This window comes from Macaca nemestrina, chromosome 20 (assembly GCF_043159975.1).
Source record: "Macaca nemestrina isolate mMacNem1 chromosome 20, mMacNem.hap1, whole genome shotgun sequence".
Classification (NCBI taxonomy): Eukaryota; Metazoa; Chordata; class Mammalia; order Primates; family Cercopithecidae; genus Macaca; species Macaca nemestrina.
In genome coordinates, this window is record NC_092144.1 from 62,346,260 (window position 1) to 62,366,126 (window position 19,867).

The following is a 19,867-nucleotide window of genomic DNA, read 5'->3' on the forward strand; positions in this document are numbered from 1 at the left end:
TCTCCCAGGTTCAAGTGATTCTTGTGCCTCATCCTCCCGAGTAGCTGGGATTACAGGCATGTGCCTCCATCCCCATCTAATTTTTGTACTTCTTTAATAGAGACAGGGTTTTACCATGTTGGTCAGGCTGGTCTCCAACTCTTGGCCTCAGGTGATCCACCCACCTCAGCCTCCCAAAGTGCTGAGATTACAGGCGTGAGCCACCGCACCTGGCCCATACTTCTTTGCACCATTTTACATTTCCAACAACAGGATATAAGTCTCCCATTTCTGCACATTTTTGCCATTTGTGATTTACTGTTTTTTTTTTTTTTTTTTGGTTTGTTTTTTGGGTTTTTTTTAAACAATAAACATTCGGGTTTTCTTTGCATTTTTCTAATGATTAGTGATATTTTGCATGTTTTCATATGGTTGTTAGTTGTTTGTATATCACCTCTGGAGAAATGTGTATTCCACTCTTCCTTATTTCTTAATTTTTCATTTACTTTTATTCAATAATATTAAATGAAATATCTTTTTATTCGTATGAGTTACATATATCTTAGATATTAATGTCTTAGAGATTTGATTTGCAAATATTTTGTTACATTTAGTAAGTTTCCTTTTCACTCTGGCAATTGTTTTCCTTCATTCACAATCATTATCTGTCTTATTGTAGTGCATTTTATGTATTTTTACCTTCTTTCTTGTTCCATTGAGGTTATAGCCAGGAAAAAACATTGTTGAATCCACTGTCATAAAGCTTTTTATCTATTATTTTTTCCAGGAGTTTTATAGTTTTCAATCTTAATTTTAGGTCATAAATCAATTCTTAAGTTAATTTGTGCATAGGGTGTAAAGTAAGGGTTCAGCTTCATTCCTTTGCATGTAGATATCCAATTTCCGGAGCACTCTCTGTTGAAGTGACTGTCCTTTTCTCCTCACGTGGTTTTGGCATTTTTATGGAACACGATTTAACCACATTTTTCAGGGTTTGTTTCTGGCCTCTCTGTTCTCCCTTAGTTTATACATCTGTCTTCATGTCACTACAGTTCTGTTTTGATGAAGGTAGCTTGGTAATAAGTTTGAAGAACTAGAGTTCTGTTTTGATGAAGGTAGCTTGGTAATAAGTTTGAAGAACTAGAGTTCTGTTTCGATGAAGGTAGCCTGGTAATAAGGCTGAAGTTCAATGACACGATCGTGGTTCACTTAACCTCGAACTCCTGAGCTCAAGCAATTCTCCTGCTTCAGCCTCTCCATTAGTGGGGATCACAGGCATGTGCCACTATGCCCAGGTAATTTTTTTAATTTTTAGTAGAGATGGGGTCTTGCTGTGTTACTTAAGCTGGTCTTGAACTGGGCTTCTGCTTGGCCTCTCACAGTGCTGAGGTTACAAGTGCGAGCCAGTGTGCCTGGCCCATTTGTTTGTTTGTTTTTTAATGTAAACAGACAGTGTCATAATATCCTTCCCAGTACTGTTGTTGTTACATTCCAAGTTCTAGTGTATTGTGTTTCTGTTTTTCTTTGTATCAAGATATTTTCTAATTTTTCTTGTGATTTCTTTTTTCAACCCTTGGGTTTTTTAAGTGTGTTGTTAAAATTGCACATATTTGTGGACTTAATACATTTTTCCTCTGCTGTTAATTTCTGGTTATGTTTCATGATGATGGGAATCAATCGTTTACATGATTTCAGATTTTTTTGTTCTTTTAAGACCAAGTCTCACTCTGTTGCCCAGGCCATGCATTAGCATGATCACTGCTCACTGCAGCCTCGACTTCCTGAGCTCAAGCAATCCACCCACCTCGGCCTCTCAAAGTGCTGTGATTATAGGCATGAGCCACTATGCTCGGCCTTAAATCATCAAAAATTCATTTTATATTCTACTGTGAGGTCTATTCTGGAAGTTGTTCCATGGAAATTGGAGAAAAATTTGTATTCTGCTGTTTTGGGTGGTGTGTTCTGTATATATCTCGTATGTCTCATGGGTCTGTAGTGGTGTTTGAGTCTTCCATTTCCTTTTTTTTTTCCCCGTTTTAGATATATTCTTGCTCTTCTGCCCAGGCTGGAGTGCAGTGGCACTGTCATACCTCATAGTAGCCTGCATCTCCTGGCTTCAAGTGATCCTCCTGCCTCAGCCTCCCAAGTACCCAAGTGCAAGTACCATGCACTACCATGCCTCGCTAATTTTTAAAATTTTTTTGTGGAGACAGGGTCTTGCTTTGTTGCCCAGGCTGGACTTGAACCCCTAGGATCAAGTGATCTTCCCACCTCAGCCTTTCAAAGTGTTTAATTACAAGCAGGAGCCACTGCTCCCAACCAGAATCCTCAGTTTCTTTATTGTTCTTCTGTCTGGTTCTATCCATTTTCAGAACTAGAATATTGAATTCAACTATAATATTGTGGAACAATATTTCTCTTTGGAGTTCTATCAAGTTTCCTTTCTTTTTTTTTTTTTTTTTTTGAGACGGAGTCTCGCTCTGTCACCCAGGGTGGAGTGCAGTGGCTGGATCTCAGCTCACTGCAAGCTCCGCCTCCCGGGTTCACGCCATTCTCCTGCCTCAGCCTCCTGAGTAGCTGGGACTATAGGCGCCCGCCACCATGCCCGGCTAATTTTTTTTATTTTTTAGTAGAGACAGGGTTTCACCGGGTTAGCCAGGATGGTCTCGATCTCCCAACCTTATGATCCGCCCATCTCGGCCTCCCAAAGTGCTGGGATTACAGGCTTGAGCCACCGCGCCCGGCCCAAGTTTCCATTCTATACTTAGTTTTTATTTATTTACTTACTACTTTTAATAGAGATGGAGTCTCAGTATGTTGCTCAGGCTTATGTCAAACTCTTAGGCTCTAGTAATCCTCCTGCCTCAGTCTCCCAAAGGGCTGGGATTACAGGCATGAGCCACTGCACCCAGCATCATTCTGTACTTAGGAGCTCTGACACTTGGTGTTTATATATTTATAATTGTTATATCTTCTTGGTGAATCGAGTCTTTCATCATTTTATAATAATCTTTGTCTCTCATGATTTCTGAGTAGAAGTCTGTTCTCTCATATTAACACTGCCACCTGTACTTTCTGCTGGTTACTGTTTGCATGGAATATATTTTTCCATCCTTTCCATTTCAGCTTGTTTGTGTCCTTAGAATTAAAGGGAGTTTCTTGCAGATAGGATTTAGTAAATCTTGTTTTCTTCTGATTCCAAAGTTAAATCAGGCCAACATTACATGAAAAGAAGGAGAGTATCAAACATAGAAACTATTAAAAACAAAAGAGGCTGAGGTAGGAGAATGGCGTGAACCTGGGAGGCGGAGCTTGCAGTGAGCTGAGATCGCGCCACTGCACTCCAGCCTGTGCGACAGAGCGAGACTCCGTCTCAAAAAAAACACGAAAGAATACATATTAGATTATTATCTGTAGATTATTTAATATCTTGTAGATCTTTTTCTTACGTTTCTTTCTTACTGCCTTCTGTAGTGTTTTGCTTGTTTCATTGTAGTGACAGACTTGAATCCCATCTCGTGTGTGTGTCTGATATATTTTCTTTTTGTGGTTAGCATTGCAGGTACTTCAAATACTGTGAAATTAAAACATTCTATTTTGAAATATTAACAGCGTAACTTTTATTAGGTACAGAAAGGTCTATTTCACAACTCTACTCTCACTTTCTGTTATTAATGGCAGACATTATTTTGATATACGTTATGGTCCCATTAACATACATATATAGCGCTTTTAAAATGATTTTGTCTTTTAATTGCTAGGAAAGAATTATGGGAGGCTGAGGCAGGTGGATCACCTGAGGTCATGCCTGGCTGATATGGCAAAACCCCATCTCTACTAAAAATACAAAAATACAAAAATGCATGCCTATAATCCCAGCTACTACTTGGGAGGCTGAGGTGGGAGAATTGCTTGAACTCGGGAGGTAGAGGTTGCAGTGAGCCGAGATCGCACCACTGCACTCCAGCCTGGGTGACAGAGCAAGACTCTGTCTCAAAAAACAAACACAAAAACCATTAAAAGTCAAGTTACAAGAGAAAAGGGTAATAATAAATATCTCTATATTTGATTATTTACTGACCTTTAATGGTGAACTTTCTATTTTCATTGAGGTTAAAGATACTATTTAGAGACCTTTTATTTTACATTGATGCATTCCCTTTAGCATTTCTTGTTGGGCAAGTCTAGAATACCAGTGCACTCCCTCAGCTCTTCATTTTCTAAGAACATCTACATTTCTTATTTTTGCAGGTGAATGTTACTAAATATAGTATTCTTGGTATTTTTGCCATTTTTTTCTTTAAATGTTTTCAACATATCCTCTCACTGCCTTCTAGCCTACAAAGTTTCTGTTGAAGAATATACATAATGTTATACAGTTTCCCTTTATATGGCAAGTCTTTTTTTGTCGCTACTATCAAGATTGTTTCTTTGTCTTTGACTTTTGATAATTTCTTTATAGTATGTCTCTGTGTGAATGTCCTTGGGTTAGTTTTAGTTAGCATGGTCAAGCTTCTTGAATTTGTATATTCATTTCTTTCCTTAGATTGAGGATGTTTGAACATTATTTCTACAATGGTGATTTCGAATCCTCTGTCTTCCTGTGAATCTCCAATAGTTTGTATATTGTTCCACCTGATAGTATCTCAAAAATGTACTAGGGTTGGTTTTCTTCATCATTTTTTCTTTTTGCTCTATGGAGCTGATTCTTTCGAATAATGTATCTTTCAGTTTGCTCATTGTTTTCTGTTCCTTTTGCAGTCTGCTGTTGAATCCCTTAGTGAATTATTACTTCAGTTATCATATTTCAGCTCCAGAATTTCTGTTCTTTTGGTTTTAGTAGTTTCTCCTGTGATTGATATTCTTTTTCTTTTCATGTAATGTTTGCCAGATTTTATTTAGTTATCTATCTCTGTTATCCTTTTTAGCTCATTAAGCATCTTAAGGCAGTTGCTTTAAATACCCGTCAAGTAATTCAGAGGGCTGCCTATTTTTCGGCTTGTTTTGTGGAGCTTGATTGATTGATCATAATTTTAGCCATATTTCCCTGTCCTTTTGTAGCCCTCATAATTTTTGGTTTAGGTTTGGTAAAGCCACCACTTCTCCCAGGTATTTTATATAAGAATTGTGCAGGAGGATACCTTTACTAATTAGCCTGCTATAAAGGGTGTAGGAACAGTTACTCCTTTTCTGGGGATGTATTTTTTTCTGGCTTACTAATGACTATACAGCTGATCTAAAAGTTCTGATTTTCTGTAAGAGGCTCATCCCTGCTTTTTCTCAGAAGCTTTCAATTTCTGTTGTATTTCTCTGCTCATAATCTCTCTCAAACTCACCCATAATCCACCTGACTCTTGCAGGTTCCCCACTGCTCTAATGCATCCCTCCATCCCTTTTGTTTTCTGTACTGCCAGCATGCTACACACAGTATGCTCATATTCCTTCCAGTGTCTGAGTCAGGTGAGGCAGAATCTGGGCTCTCTGTCAGACACTGAACATGCCATTGTCATGGGTTGAAGTTCCACTTTTTTCTTTCTTTTTTAGAGAGCAGCTCAAACTTGGGAAGCAATACAGAAAACAAATCTCTTAAAAATCAACTTGGATTAACCTTTCAATTACATCTGAGTGAACTGCAGGTATTTCAAGCTGAAAGGAATATTTCTGGATGTAAACCTATCCAAAAACCTAACAACAATTCCTTAGTTTCACCACTTCAAAAAATTTATTCTACTGTCAAATCCCACATTTTAAATAAATATAGAAATGATTTTGATGATTCTCCATTTCTCCCACAAGAACAAAAAGCACAATTTAGGGGAAAACCTTGTGAATGTAATGAGCACGGCAAAGTCTTTAGTGTGTCTTCAAGCCTTGCTAACCATCAAGTAATCCACACTGCAGATAACCCTTACAAATGTAATGAATGTGACAAGGTCTTTAGTAACAGTTCAAACCTTGTACAACATCAAAGAATTCATACTGGTGAGAAGCCTTACAAGTGTCATGAATGTGGCAAGCTCTTCAATCGAATTTCACTCCTTGCACGACATCAGAGAATCCATACTGGAGAGAAACCTTACAAATGTAATGAGTGTGGCAAAGTCTTCACTCAAAATTCTCACCTTGCAAATCATCACAGAATCCATACTGGAGAGAAACCTTACAAATGTAATGAGTGTGGCAAGGTCTTCAATAGAAATGCACACCTTGCACGACATCAGAAAATTCATAGTGGAGAGAAACCTTACAAATGTAAGGAATGTGGCAAAGCATTTTCAGGGGGTTCAGGCCTTACTGCTCATCTTGTAATTCACACTGGAGAGAAACTTTACAAATGTAATAAATGTGGCAAGGTCTTCAATCGAAATGCACACCTTACCAGACATCAAAGAATCCATACTGGAGAGAAACCTTATGAGTGTAAAGAATGTGGCAAAGTCTTCAGGCACAAGTTTTGTCTAACCAATCATCATAGAACACACACAGGAGAGCAGCCTTACAAATGTAATGAATGTGGCAAAGTCTTCAGTTACAATTCACACCTTGCACAACATCAGAGAATACATACTGGAGAGAAACCTTACAAATGCAGTGACTGTGGCAAGGTATTTAGTCGACTTTCATGCCTTACACGACATCAAAGAGTTCATACTGGAGAGAAACCTTACAAATGTAATGAATGTGGCAAAGCATTTAGAGACTGTTCAGGCCTTACTGCCCATCTACTAATTCATACTGGAGAGAAACCTTACAAATGTAAAGAATGTGCCAAGGTCTTCAGGCATAGATTATCCCTAAGCAATCATCAGAGATTTCATACTGGAGAGAAACCTTACAGATGTAATGAATGTGGCAAGGACTTCACTCGAAATTCAAACCTTGCAAATCATCACAGAATCCATACTGGAGAGAAACCTTACAAATGTAGTGAATGTGGCAAAGTCTTTGGTCACAATTCACACCTTGCACGACACCGGCAAATTCATACTGGAGAGAAGCCTTACAAATGCAATGAATGTGGCAAGGTCTTCAGCCACAAGTTATACCTAACAAAACATGAGAGAATTCATACTAGAGAGAAACCCTACAGATGTCATGAATGCGGTAAGGACTTCACTCGAAATTCAAACCTTGCAGATCATCACAGAATCCATACTGGAGAGAAGCTGTACAGATGAAATGTGTGTGGTAAGATCTTTAGTAATAATTGACACCTTGCACAGCATGAGAGAATTCATTCATGAGAGAGTTCTTACAAACTGAGTATGGCAAACTCTTCATCCTGAGATCTAGCATTAATCAACATCAGAGATTCCATACTAAAGAGAAATCACAGCAATGTATGTGACACAGGTCACTTGAGGCCTGCCAAATGACTCGATATCAAAATATACATCTTGGATGAAACCACACAGATGGATTGTGTGTGCTGAGGCTATTATTCAAGGACCATTACTATGGAACATAAGATTTACACAAGCGGTAACTCAGGCTCTAGTTCTCCAATATTTATGATATTGCATGCTGCAGAAAAATCACAGCTCCAAATATGTTGAATCTCATGATGTGATGTATGTCAAAGGTCCAAGGGCATGTGGAAATGGTCAGTTATATTCAGGCAATTAAAAAACATAATCATATGGGGTTTTTTGGAAAGGCTACTTTACATTTTATGACTTTCATCCTCAACTTTGAAATCACTTCATGTGATTTCTTGACAGACCTTTCACTGTGGTCTCTTGAAAAGAATCAGTAGGATGCCAGGCACGGTGGCTCATGCCTGTAATCCCAGTACTTTGGGAGGCTGAGGCAGGCGGATCATGAGGTTAGGAGATCGAGACCATCCTGGCTAACACAGTGAAACCCTGTCCCTACTAAAAACACAGAAAATTAGCCGGGCGTGGTGGCAGACACCTGTAGTCCCAGCTACTTGGGAGGCTGAGGCAAGAGAATGGCATGAACCCGGGAGGTGGAGCTTGTAATGAGCTGAGATTGCGCCACTGCACTCCAGCCTGGGTGATAGAGTGAGACTCGGTCTCAAAAAAAAAAAAAAAAAAAGAATCAGTAGGATGACAGGGATGACTTCATTGGCTGAAAATCATTTCTGTCAGTTTCCCGAGGAAGAAGGACACTGTGTTTTCAGATTATTGTCTGATTTAGAGAGCATGGAGCTGGGGAGGAATCATATAAAACTATGATGGCAGTCATCATACTGTTGCTGAGCACATTTTTCCTGACAGAAGGGCACAGTGCTTCTGTGCTCTACCAACTAGCCATGAAATACAGCGTATCTGTAGAAACAATGCAAGGGAGATGGTGGCCACATGAATTGCATAGCAATCACTGTTTAGGCAAGAATGATTAAAAAGTAGTCATTTTTGGCTGGGTGCGGTGGCTCACACCTATAATCCCAGCACTTCGGGATGCTGAGGTGGGTGGATCACTTGAGGTCAGGAGTTTGAGACCAGCCTGGCCAACATCGCCAAACCCCTTCTCTACTAAAAATACAAAAGTTAGCTGAGTGTGGTGGCAGATTATTGTAATCCCAGCTACTCTGGAGGCTGAGGCAGGAGAATCGCTTGAACCTGGGAGGCAGAGGTTGCAGTAAGCCAAGATCGCACCATTGCACTCCAGCTTGGGTGACAAGAGCAAAACTCTGTCTCAAAAAAAAACAAAAAAAAAAAACAGTGGTCATTTTTGAAATGGAAGAGAGAAGAGTTAGATTAGAGAATTTAAACTACCAGTATGCCATGTTCTTGAGTAGCATTTACATTTAACTGTTGGCATAATTTCCAACTGTTTGATTTAGAATGTACATAGTTCTCATGTTTTAATTAATAAAATTAAAATCTTCCTAAGTATGAATCACATCATTTTTACCAACTGTTTTATTCCCCCTTAGGAGAATATACTGCACAATAATGCACCATTAATAGTAAATACTCTGCAATTTGGTTTTTTTGGTCTTCACACCGAGCTATGTAGCAGTGATATGTGTCTAACTACTCTAGTATAAAATAGGCATTTAAAAAAATGCACCATTAGAATTTTAAGGTTGGCCGGGCGCGGTGGCTCAAGCCTGTAATCCCAGCACTTTGGGAGGCCGAGGCGGGCGGATCACAAGGTCAGGAGATCGAGACCACAGTGAAACCCCGTCTCTACTAAAAAAAAAAAAAACAAAAAAAAAAATTAGCCGGGCGCAGTGGCGGGCGCCTGTAGTCCTAGCTACTCAGGAGGCTGAGGCAGGAGAATGGCGTGAACCCAGGAGGCGGAGCTTGCAGTGAGCCGAGATCGCGCCACTGCACTCCAGCCTGGGCAACAGCGTGAGACTCCGTCTCAAAAAAAAAAAAAAAAAAAAAAAAGAATTTTAAGGTTGACGCATCCAGAACAGTTTTGTGTATGTGTGAAATGAAACAACATATGCATACACTTGTGAGTGCATAACCTTGGGTAAGTATAATTTAGACTAATCATACTTAATACTTGAGTTATTCTCTCTGTGCTTTGGCAAAGAATGCTTATATGGGTACATATAATCCATAACAGTGCCACTTCAGCCTCATACACCCTCAAAAGTCCATCAAACATTTCACTGTTCATTATATTTCTGTGTGCCTAAGTGTGCCAAAGAAGACTCATGGCATGCACCTTAATTTTTATAACACGAAAATACAAATATATGACAAATACTATTAAATGAAGGTATTGAATAAGAGTGAAATTACTGTACCACAATGTCTTTTTTTTTTTTTTTTTTGAGACGGAGTCTTGCTCTGTCGCCCAGGCTGGAGTGCAGTGGCCGGATCTCAGCTCACTGCAAGCTCCGCCTCCCGGGTTCACGCCATTCTCCTGCCTCAGCCTCTGGAGTAGCTGGGACTACAGGCGCCCGCCACCTCGCCCGGCTAGTTTTTTGTATTCTTTAGTAGAGACGGGGTTTCACCAGGTTAGCCAGGATGGTCTCGATCTCCTGACCTTGTGATCCGCCCATCTCGGCCTCCCAAAGTGCTGGGATTACAGGCTTGAGCCACCGTGCCTGGCCTTTTTTTTTTCCTAGTAGTCCTTGGTGACATAAGTGGAAAAATATTAATATTCATAAATTTTTTTCTTTTTTTTGAGACTGAGTCTCTGTCGCCCAGGCTAGAGTGCAGTGACGCGATCTCGGCTCACTGCAAGCTCTGCCCCTGGGTTCATGCCATTCTCCTCAGCCTCCTGAGTAGATGGAACTACAGGTGCCTGTCACCTCACCTAGCTATTTTTTTGTATTTTTAGTAGAGACGCGGTTTCACTGTGTTAGCCAGGATGGTCTCGATCTCCTGACCTCGTGATCCACCTGCCTCGGCCTCCCGAAGTGCTGGGATTATAGGCTTGAGCCACCGCGCCCAGCTAATTTTTGTATTTTTAATAGAGACGGGGTTTCACCATGTTGGCGAGGGTGGTCTTGATCTCTTCACCTTGTGATCCGCCCACCTCAGCCTCCCAAAGTACTGGGATTATAGGTGTGAGCCACCATGCCTGGTTGATAATTTGAACTTTTGACTGCTCTACTGGAATTTGTTTGAAGTCCACCTAAAGTTTGGTTTAGATATTGAGAATGGTGATGCCATAGACTGACATGGTCTGTGAATGTTTACTACATAATGAGGCTTTCTGGGAAAAGCAGGATGGACTTCCCCAGCTGGTCCAAATTGGAGAACAGGGATAGGTGAGTAGCCTGGGATATTGTATTAGTCTGTTCTCATGCTGCTAATACAGACATACCCAAGACTGTGTAATTTATAAAGAAAAAGGGGTTTAATGGACTAGCAGTTCCACAGGGTTAGAGATACCTCACAATCATGGCGGAGGGTGAAGGAGGAGCATACGCATGTTTTACATGGTGGCGGGCAAGAGAGAGCCTATGTAGGGAAACTGCCCTTTACAAAACCATAAGATCTCATGACATTTATTCACTATCATGAGAACAGTATGGGAAAATCCCACCCCCATGATTCACGTACCTCCCACTTGGTCCGTCCCACAACATGTGGGGATTATGGGAGCTACAATTCAAGATGGGATTTGGTGGGGACACAGCCAAACCATATCATTTTGCCCCTGGTCCCTCCCAAATCTCACGTCCTTACATTTCAAAACCAATCATGCCTTCCCAGCAGTCCTCCAAAGTCTTATTTCAGCATTAACTCAAAAGTCCACAGTCCAAAGTTTCATCTGAGACAAGCAAGTCTCTTCTGCTTATGAGCCTGTAAAATCAAAAGCAAGTTAGTTATTTCCTAGGTACAATTGAGGTACAGGCATTGGATAAATAACACCCATTCCAAATGGGAGAAATTGGCCAAAACAGGTCACAGGCCCCATGCAAGTCTGAAATCCAGCAGGGCAGTCAAATCTTAAAGCTCTGAAATGATCTCTTTTGACTCCATGTCTCACATCCAGGTCACACTGATGCAAGAGGTGGGTTCCCATGGTCTTGGACACCTCTGCACCTGTGACTTTGCAGGGTACAGCTGCTCTCCTGGCTGTTTTCACAGGCTGGTGTTGAGTGTCTGCTACTTTTCCAGGTACACGCTCCAAGCTGTCGGTGAATGTACCATTCTGGGATCTGGAGGAGGGTGGCCCTTTTCTCACAGCTTCACTAGTTAGTGCCCCAGTGAGTATTCTGTGTGGGGGCTCCAACCCCACATTTTACTTCTGCACTGCTCTAGCAGAGGTTCTCCATGAGGGCTCTGCCCCTGCAGCACACCTCTGCTCCAGTTCCCAATAAAGTTCCTCATCTCCATCTGAGACCACCTTCAGCCTGGACTTTTTGGTCGGAACCATTCAACACCATTCTCTAGGAGGCTCCAAACTTTCCCACATCTTCCTGTCTTCTTTTGAGCCCTCCAAACTGTTGCAGCCTTTGCCGGTTACCCAGTTCCAAATTTGCTTCCGCATTTTGAGGTATCCTTATAGCAGCACCCCACTCTACCATTACCAATTTACTGTATTAGTCTGTTCTCATGCTGCTAATAAAGAAATACCCAAGACTGGGTAATTTATGAAGACAAAGAGGTTTAATGGACTCAATTCCACAAGGTCGTGTCCTCTGAGCTTCTGCCACAGGGCCATGTAGACAGCTCTTATCGTGGAGTTTTCCTGCCTCAAATCCTTCAGTGTCCCCTACACTCGCCTGCAGCTTTTCTAAGGTCCTCACGGCAAGGTTGATTCCCGCCCTGGGTGCTTCCCAGCCGCTCCCTCATCGGCCCCTGGAGAGCAGGGACGCAGCCCCAGTCCCAGGGAGGCCGCGAACTCTTCCTGGTCCTGGGATCCTGCAGACCCCGCCCTCTCCTGACTTTCTCCTGCCTTTTTCCTCCTTGATTGGGGGCCCTTCTGCTCCCCAGGTCTCCCCTTTCTGGCCACTGCTTCTCCTGATTTCGAGTGTGGGGACGTGACTTCTATCTCAGGACATTAAGGTTTCTCTCATCCCAAATTCCATCCCACAGAAAAGGTGCTCTTGAGGTGGGGATCTGACTCTAATCCCTTCCCTGTGAATGTGTGAAGGAGAGGAAATAGAAAAAATGGTGAGATGGGAAAGAAGAATGAAGGAGACCCATAAACAGATGGCAGCCGGGCGCGATGGCTCATGCCTGTAATCTCAGCACTTTGGGAAGCTGAGGCGGGCAGATTACCTGAGGTCGGGAGTTCAAGACCTGCCTGACTAACATTGAGAAACCCCGTCTCTATAAAAAATACAAAATTAGCCGGGTGTGGTGGCACATGCCTGTAATCCCAGCTACTCTGGAGGCTGAGACAGGAGAATTGCTTGTACCCGGGAGGCGGAGGTTGTGGTGATCCAAGATCGCACCATTGCACTCCAGCCTGGGCGACAAGAGCAAAGCTCCATCTCAAACAAACAAAAACCAGAAAACAGATGGCAAAGTAGATGGTGGATGAAGGATTTGCAGAGACAGTGAATGAAGATGCTGAGAAAGGAGCAGAGGGAGAAAAGCAACTAGAGAAATTTAGAGAAAAACTGGGTTTCTAGAGAGATAGAGTTCTGCAAGATAGGGAGAGGGGCAGAAAGGAGGAGGCTCCTCCCAGATGTGAGACTTGGGGAGAGAAGGAGGGATTTGGAGCCAGGGCAGACAGAGCAGCATGGTGCTGGGGGGCAGCAAGAGGGGCAGCCAGTGAGGAGAGCAGAGGGAGAACCACAGCCGGGGAGACCTGGGATCTGGGGGTGCCAGAGAGTGGGGATGGGGGGTGTAGCAGGGAAGAGGGAATTTAACAGGGGAACCTAAGCGGCAGCAAGAGACGGGGGAAGAAAGAGGCAGAAATATATGAAGATTGGAGACAAAGATTGGGCAGAAAGAAGAATAAGAGGTGAAAGAAGTGAGAAAGGAGCAGAACAAGTGGAAGAGAAGGATAGAGGGAAGAGCGGGAGAAGGAAGAAGGGCTTGAAATGAGCAGAATCCTAGGGGAAAAATAAAGAGAAAAACAAGAGCTAGGAAAAGAAGGTGAGAATGAGACATAGGTAGAGAATGAGGGAAGGAAACACAGTAATAAGGAAACGGGGCACGCTCAGTCCAGATGAATGATGAATTGATTGGATATTATGATTAATTTCTTTATAATAAACATAAAATTTGTTTAAAATATACAGATGAAGATGAGAACTGGAAAACTGTCTATAAGGCATGTGCAATTCATCATTCTTGGTATCAGAGGTTAGCTTCCACTTGCTGTCCTTATTCTGCCAGAGGGCAGTGACTTGACTCATTCAGGTGTGGGTTACTATCTTCACTTCTCTTGGGATGGGGTAGGCTGTGGGCGAGTGTATAAGATAGGAGGAAAAACCAAAGTGTTTTTTCTACTCGCACAATCAACACAATAGTGAACACTCAACACAAAATGCCTCATCTCTGGTCATCAAAATGTGTGAGCATAGGGCCGGGTGCGGTGGCTCAAGGGGCCGGGCGCGGTGGCTCAAGCCTGTAATCCCAGCACTTTGGGAGGCCGAGACGGGCGGATCACGAGGTCGGGAGATCGAGACCATCCTGGCTAACATGGTGAAACCCCGTCTCTACTAAAAAATACAAAAAACTAGCCGGGCGAGGTGGCGGCGCCTGTAATCCCAGCTACTGGGGAGGCTGAGGCAGGAGAATGGCGTAAACCCGGGAGGCGGAGCTTGCAGTGAGCTGAGATCCGGCCACTGCACTCCAGCCTGGGCGGCAGAGCGAGACTCCGTCTCAAAAAAAAAAAAAAAAAAAAAAAGTGTGAGCATTACTTCCCACCAACAAGGAATTTTTCATCAGATAAAAACTGGGTGTTCTGTAATTGAACTCAATTTGACACCATTTATAGGGAGTTAGCATTAGATCTCACAGGAGGCTGAGGGGCTCAGTTGCACAAAACTGCCCCCAGAATTTGCTAGAGAGATTTACACAACTCGGAGAAACAGTTTACTTAGGTGTACCTTTTGTTATAAAGGATATTACACAGGATACAGATGAACAGCCAGACGGAAGAGCGTTCCTAATAAATTAATGGAAACAAGTATGTTTTGGAAACCATGGATTTTCTTTCTTTTTTTTACTTAGATGGAGCCTCGCTCTGTCACCCAAGCTGGAGTGCAGTGGTGCTATCTCGGCTCACTGCAACCTCTACCTCCTGGGTTCAAGTGATTCTTCTGCCTCAGACTCCCAAGTAGCTGGGATTACAGGCGTCTGCCACCATGCCTGGCTAATTTTTATATTTTTAGTAGAGACAGGGTATTGCCATGTTGGCCAGGCTGGTCTTGAACTCCTGACCTCAAGTGATCTGCCTGCCTCGGCCTCCCAAAGTGCTGGGATTACAGGCGTGGGCCACTGACCCAGCCCAGGGCTTGAGTTTTAAAGGTGTCACAGTACACCTTGGTTCTCTTTTTTTTATAAACAGGAATTTGTCTTCCCGACCTGAGTATTATCTCTATGTGAGAACAAAGGAGAGAGCGCTGGACTCTGCAGAGTGAAGGGAAAATAGCAAAAAATCCAGATGGGAGGGAACGGATCAAAGGTGTGAACACAGGTAAGAGCTCAGATGGGCAGAGTAGAAGCTGCATGATTTTTTTTTTTTTTTTTTTTTGAGACAGGGTCTTGCTCTGTTAGCCAGGTTGGAGTGCAGTGGCAATCATAGCTCATTGCAGCCTGGAACTCTTGGACTCAAGTCATCCTCCTTCCTCTGCCTCCCAAACTGGTGAGATTACAGGTGTGAGCCATTGCACCCTGCAAAGCCACACTAATAAATAGTGCTTGGGAAACTCTGCAACTGGGAGAATTCTGTGGAAAACCAGTATAAATAGTATAGTATAGTATAGTATAGTATAGTATAGTATAGTATAGTATAGTATAGTATAAATCCTGGTTTGTGTGTGTGTGTGTGTGTGTGTGTGTGTGTGTTTTCTGAGACAGTCTCACTCTGTTGCCCAGGCTGGAGTGCTGTCGCACAATCTTGGCTCACTGCAACCTCTGCCTCACAGGTTCAAGCTAGTGTCCTGCCTCAGCCTCCTGAGTAGCTGGGATTACTGGTGCCTGCCACCATCCTTGGCTAATTTTTGTATTTTGAGTAGAGATGGGGTTTCACCAAGTTGGCCAGGCTGGTCTTGAACTCCTGTCCTCAGTTGATCCGCCTGCCTCAGCCTCCCAAAGTGCTGGGATTACAGGTGTGAGCCACCGTGCCTGGCCTAAATCCTGTTAGTTTTGAATGGAAATTTTCTTTTTTTTTTTTTTCTGGGACAGGTTCTCGCTCCGAGACAATGGCAAGTACAAACTAGGTTTACTGTAAATATGAGAAAGGGAAAAAATGCTTTTACTGTATTAGAAGACTTGAAATCGCATGAAGGGATTCCAGTCTTTTGTTGTTGTTGTTTTAGCTATTTTAAGTGTTTGGTTTTGTCTTTCTACATAACTGCTAACCTTGTTAGTATCTGCAGAATGCCTTAATTAGGAAAGCTATTAACCCTATGTGTCAGGTTTGTGTAATTTCATATTGTTTTATATGGAGTCTTCGAATAAATGTATATGGTATATGTCTCTATATGCTGTCTTTGACTTCTTTCATCAGCATTTGGTAGTTGTAACATAACAGTTCTATGAATGTTTGACATGTATTTCTTTGACCTTTTTTTTAATGGAGCAATCATACATAGTATTTTATTTTTAATATCAGGTTTCATGTATAAATTCCTAGTGTATAGAAATATACAAGATGATGATTATTATTATGAGACAGGATCTTACTCTGTCATCCAGGCTGGAGTGCAATGGAGCAGTCTCAGCTACTGCAACTTCTATCCTGCAGGCTTAAGTCATCCTCCCACCTCAGCTTCCCGAGTAGCTGGCACTGCAGGCATGGGCCACCATGGCCTGTTAAATTTTTGGGTTTTATAGTGGGTTTCACCATGTTACCCAGCTGGTCTCAAACTCCTGAGCTCGAGAGATGTGCCCACCTTGGCCTCCCAAAGTGCTGGGATTACAGGCATAAGCCACCATGCCTGGCTGATGAAATATACGATATTTTTGTAGGTTGATCTTATACTTTGCTACCTTTACATTTTTCTTGTTCTAGAGATTTTTGTAGATTTTTTTTTGGAATTTTCTACATAAAATCATTTCATCAGTTTCCTATTGCTATACACAGCGCTTGGCTTAAAACAACAAAAATTTATTATTTTGCAATTCTGTAAGTCACATATCTAATATGGGTCCACAGTTCTGTGACTCTTCATGAATCTCCAGGGGAGAATTTGTTTCCTTACCTTTTGTAGGTTCCAGAGGCCACTTACATCCTTTGACTCATGGTCCACTTCCTCCATCTTTAAAGGCGAGAAAAAAATCTCTTTATCCCTCTCTTTTTTTTTTTTTTTTTTTTTTTTTTTTTTGAGACGGAGTCTCACGCTGTTGCCCAGGCTGGAGTGCAGTGGCGCGATCTCGGCTCACTGCAAGCTCCGCCTCCCGGGTTCCCGCCATTCTCCTGCCTCAGCCTCCTGAGTAGCTGGGACTACAGGCGCCCGCCACCGCGCCCGGCTAATTTTTTTGTATTTTTAGTAGAGACGGGGTTTCACTGTGGTCTCGATCTCCTGACCTTGTGATCCGCCCGCCTCGGCCTCCCAAAGTGCTGGGATTACAGGCTTGAGCCACCGCGCCCGGCCTATCCCTCTATTTTCAACACGTCACCACTGTCTCTGTCCCTTGGTGTCCACCTGCACCCTTCTGATATTGAACTTTGTGATTCTATCCCTTTGACCATATAATTCAGGATAATGTTTTATCTAAACATTCTTAACTAGACCACATTTGCAAACTCCCTTTTGACATGTCCAGTAACACATGTTACAGGGATGAAGATACCTTCCTTTGGGGAAGGTATTAGCCTGCACAACCATCGTATTTTCTGTTGGTACACTATTGTTTTTTCTCCTGTCCTCAGGCCACCCTCCTTCCCCAGCCTCCCAAAGCACTGTGATTACAGGCCTCGGACACCACATCCAGCCTGTCACTTTTATTTCATTTTCCTTTATTTCACTGGCTGGAACCTTTGATATTGTGTGGAACAGTAGTGATGAGAGGAGACATCCTTGCCATCATCCCAACCTCTGGGGGAAACTCTGCTTTCCCCAGTATGTATGATGATTCTGTAAGGGTTGGTAGGTGATCTTGAGTTGAGGAAGTTTCCCATGATACTGTTTTCCATACTGACTGCAGTATTTCAGATTCCCACAACATGTACCAAGATAGTTTCTCCACATCCTTGCTTGTGAAGCAGGTTCACTGCACACTGGTTGCCAATGTGCCTGAGTTGAGTGAGAGAGAATCTCACGCAAACACAGTAAGTTACATGAAGTGGATTTGTTACATACAGATCAGCAGATGCCTAGGATTCATGTGTTCTGCTCCCCAAGGCTCAGGAAAAACACCCAGTGCAGATGCAGTCTCTCTCTGTGTGTTCAACTTGCATCACAACTTGCATCACAGTTGCGGGAGGCTGGAAGGCAGCCCATCCTGGGTTTCATGCTCCAGGGATGCATGGCACATTGGCCTAAAGCAACAAAGGGCATCCTGTTCTGGGGGTCTGGAACACATCCTGTCCTTTTCTCACCGCTCCCTTCCTCTCAGGATGTTGCTTTTCCAGCACATTCTATATTCATTCTTGGGAACTACAAGTGAGAAGTCAGATGCAACTGGGCCAATTCAACCCCACTTGAATGCTGTCCTGCAGTCTCTCCGCCAATCCAGATACCCTTTTATTTTTATATTTTTTGAGACAGCGTCTCGCTCTGTCTCCCAGGCTGGAGTGCAGTGATGCAATCTTGGCTTACTGCACCTCCACCTCCTGGATTCAAGCAATTCTTGTGTCTCAGCCTCTCAAGTAGCTGGGACTACAGGCATGTGCCACCATCCCTGGCCTATATATATATATATATACATATACATATTTCGTATTTTTAGTAGAGATGCGGTTTCACCATGTCGGCCAGGCTGGTCTCTAACTCCCGACCTCAGGTGATCTGCCTGCCTCGGCCTCCCAAAGTGTTGGGATTACAGGCATGAGCCACCACGCCTGGCCCAGATATCCCCTTTAATAAAGCTAGTCCACTGACCTCCCTGGATCTGGAGGTAGAGGCTGGTCTCAGGAGATTGAAGTAATACCTTGACTGGCAGAATCTCAGGGCAACATCATTGAGGTACAGCCAGTTGCATTTCACTAGGCTCAAGAGGATTGCTGCCTCCAGCAGGATAACCAGGCCTGCCTGGAGCAGTGCCATAGTCCAGGATCCCAGTGACCGAGGTGAGAAGTTGGTACTCAGATCAAAGAAAAGTTCTTCAGGTGACCCCACTGTCTGCAGCCAGTGGGCCTGCTTGTGGGTCTTAGGTATTTGCGTTTCAAAAATAACCTGAGGTCCTGATGTGGGGTCCTCATCTCCCATGCAAGGTGACTCATGCCTATAATCCCAGCACTTCGGGAGGAGCAGATGGGAAGATTGCTTGAGGCTAGAAGCTGGAGACCAGCCTGGGCAACAAAGCCAGACTACATCTCTATTAAAAACAAACACAGAAAATTAGCACAGTGGAGAGGCACAGGCCTTTACTTCCAGCTACTTGCCAGGCTGAGATGGGAGGTGCCCAGGACCCCAGGAAGTCAAGGTTGCAGTGAGCGATGATTGTGCCACTGCTTTCCAGCCTGGGTGGCAGAGACCCTGTCTTAACATTTTAAAAAGCATTAAAAAACTAAGTTGGGCCGGCCATGGTGGCTACTCTGGAGGCTGGGGCAGGGGAATCACTTGAACCGAGGAGGCAAAGGTTACAGTGAGCTGAGTGCGTGCCACTGTACTCCAGCCTGGGCGACAGAGGGAAACTCTGTCTCAACAACAACAAAAACTTAGTTGTTTATGACTATTTTTAAAAGTTATTGTTTCTTTTCTTTTTTTTTTTTTTTAAAGAAACAGTTGGTAACTTCTCTTTACACAGGCCTTAGTCCTCCATGCCCAACATGATGTCCCAAGGAAAGTCTCTGGAATTGAGCACAGGGTTGACTTTCACCTTCTAGAGTGAATGGGGAAGATAAATGAAAAGTATATATCTTCTGTGGGACATTGGCATGAAATAGAACATTCTACCCTGGCAGGGTTTTGCATTTCACATTTTAGCTTGCATCCCCTTCACAGACAATTCCAAAGTGTGTTAATTCAATTCCTAAAGCTTCCCTTCCCTTCCTCCCTTCCCTTTCCTCCTTACTTTTCTTTCTTGTCCATTTATTTTCGTTTTTTCTCTCTTTCTTTCTTGGTTTTCTCTTTTTCAACTTCTCTGTTTTCTCTTTATCTCTCTTTACTCTCTCTCTTCTCTCTCTTTCTGCTTCCAGGGTAGGTGGGACTTGAAAT

At 43.0% G+C, this 19,867-nt stretch overlaps 1 protein-coding gene and 1 long non-coding RNA gene across 15 annotated transcripts in view; one reads left to right on the forward strand and one right to left on the reverse strand.

The window, feature by feature from the left end:
* The window catches only part of LOC105497072 (zinc finger protein 480), an 88,314-nt gene extending 73,028 nt beyond the window's left edge, over positions 1-15,286 (forward strand). For 13 of the 14 annotated variants that reach the window (XM_071086115.1, XM_071086119.1, XM_071086120.1 and 10 more), the window contains one exon: positions 5,524-8,040. In XM_071086115.1, the coding sequence (XP_070942216.1) occupies positions 5,524-7,157 (1,634 nt within the window). In that variant the 3' untranslated portion in view covers positions 7,158-8,040. Of the gene's footprint in view, positions 1-5,523; positions 8,041-14,889 lie in introns of those variants that run through there. The other variant, XM_071086111.1, reaches the window with a different exon arrangement.
* On the reverse strand, positions 10,749-19,813 carry LOC139360184 (uncharacterized). The gene is made up of 2 exons (XR_011617393.1): positions 19,725-19,813; positions 10,749-19,025 (listed from the first exon to the last, which is right to left on the reverse strand). It is a non-coding gene; the product is annotated as an uncharacterized lncRNA (long non-coding RNA).
* Positions 19,814-19,867: the final 54 nt, after the last annotated feature.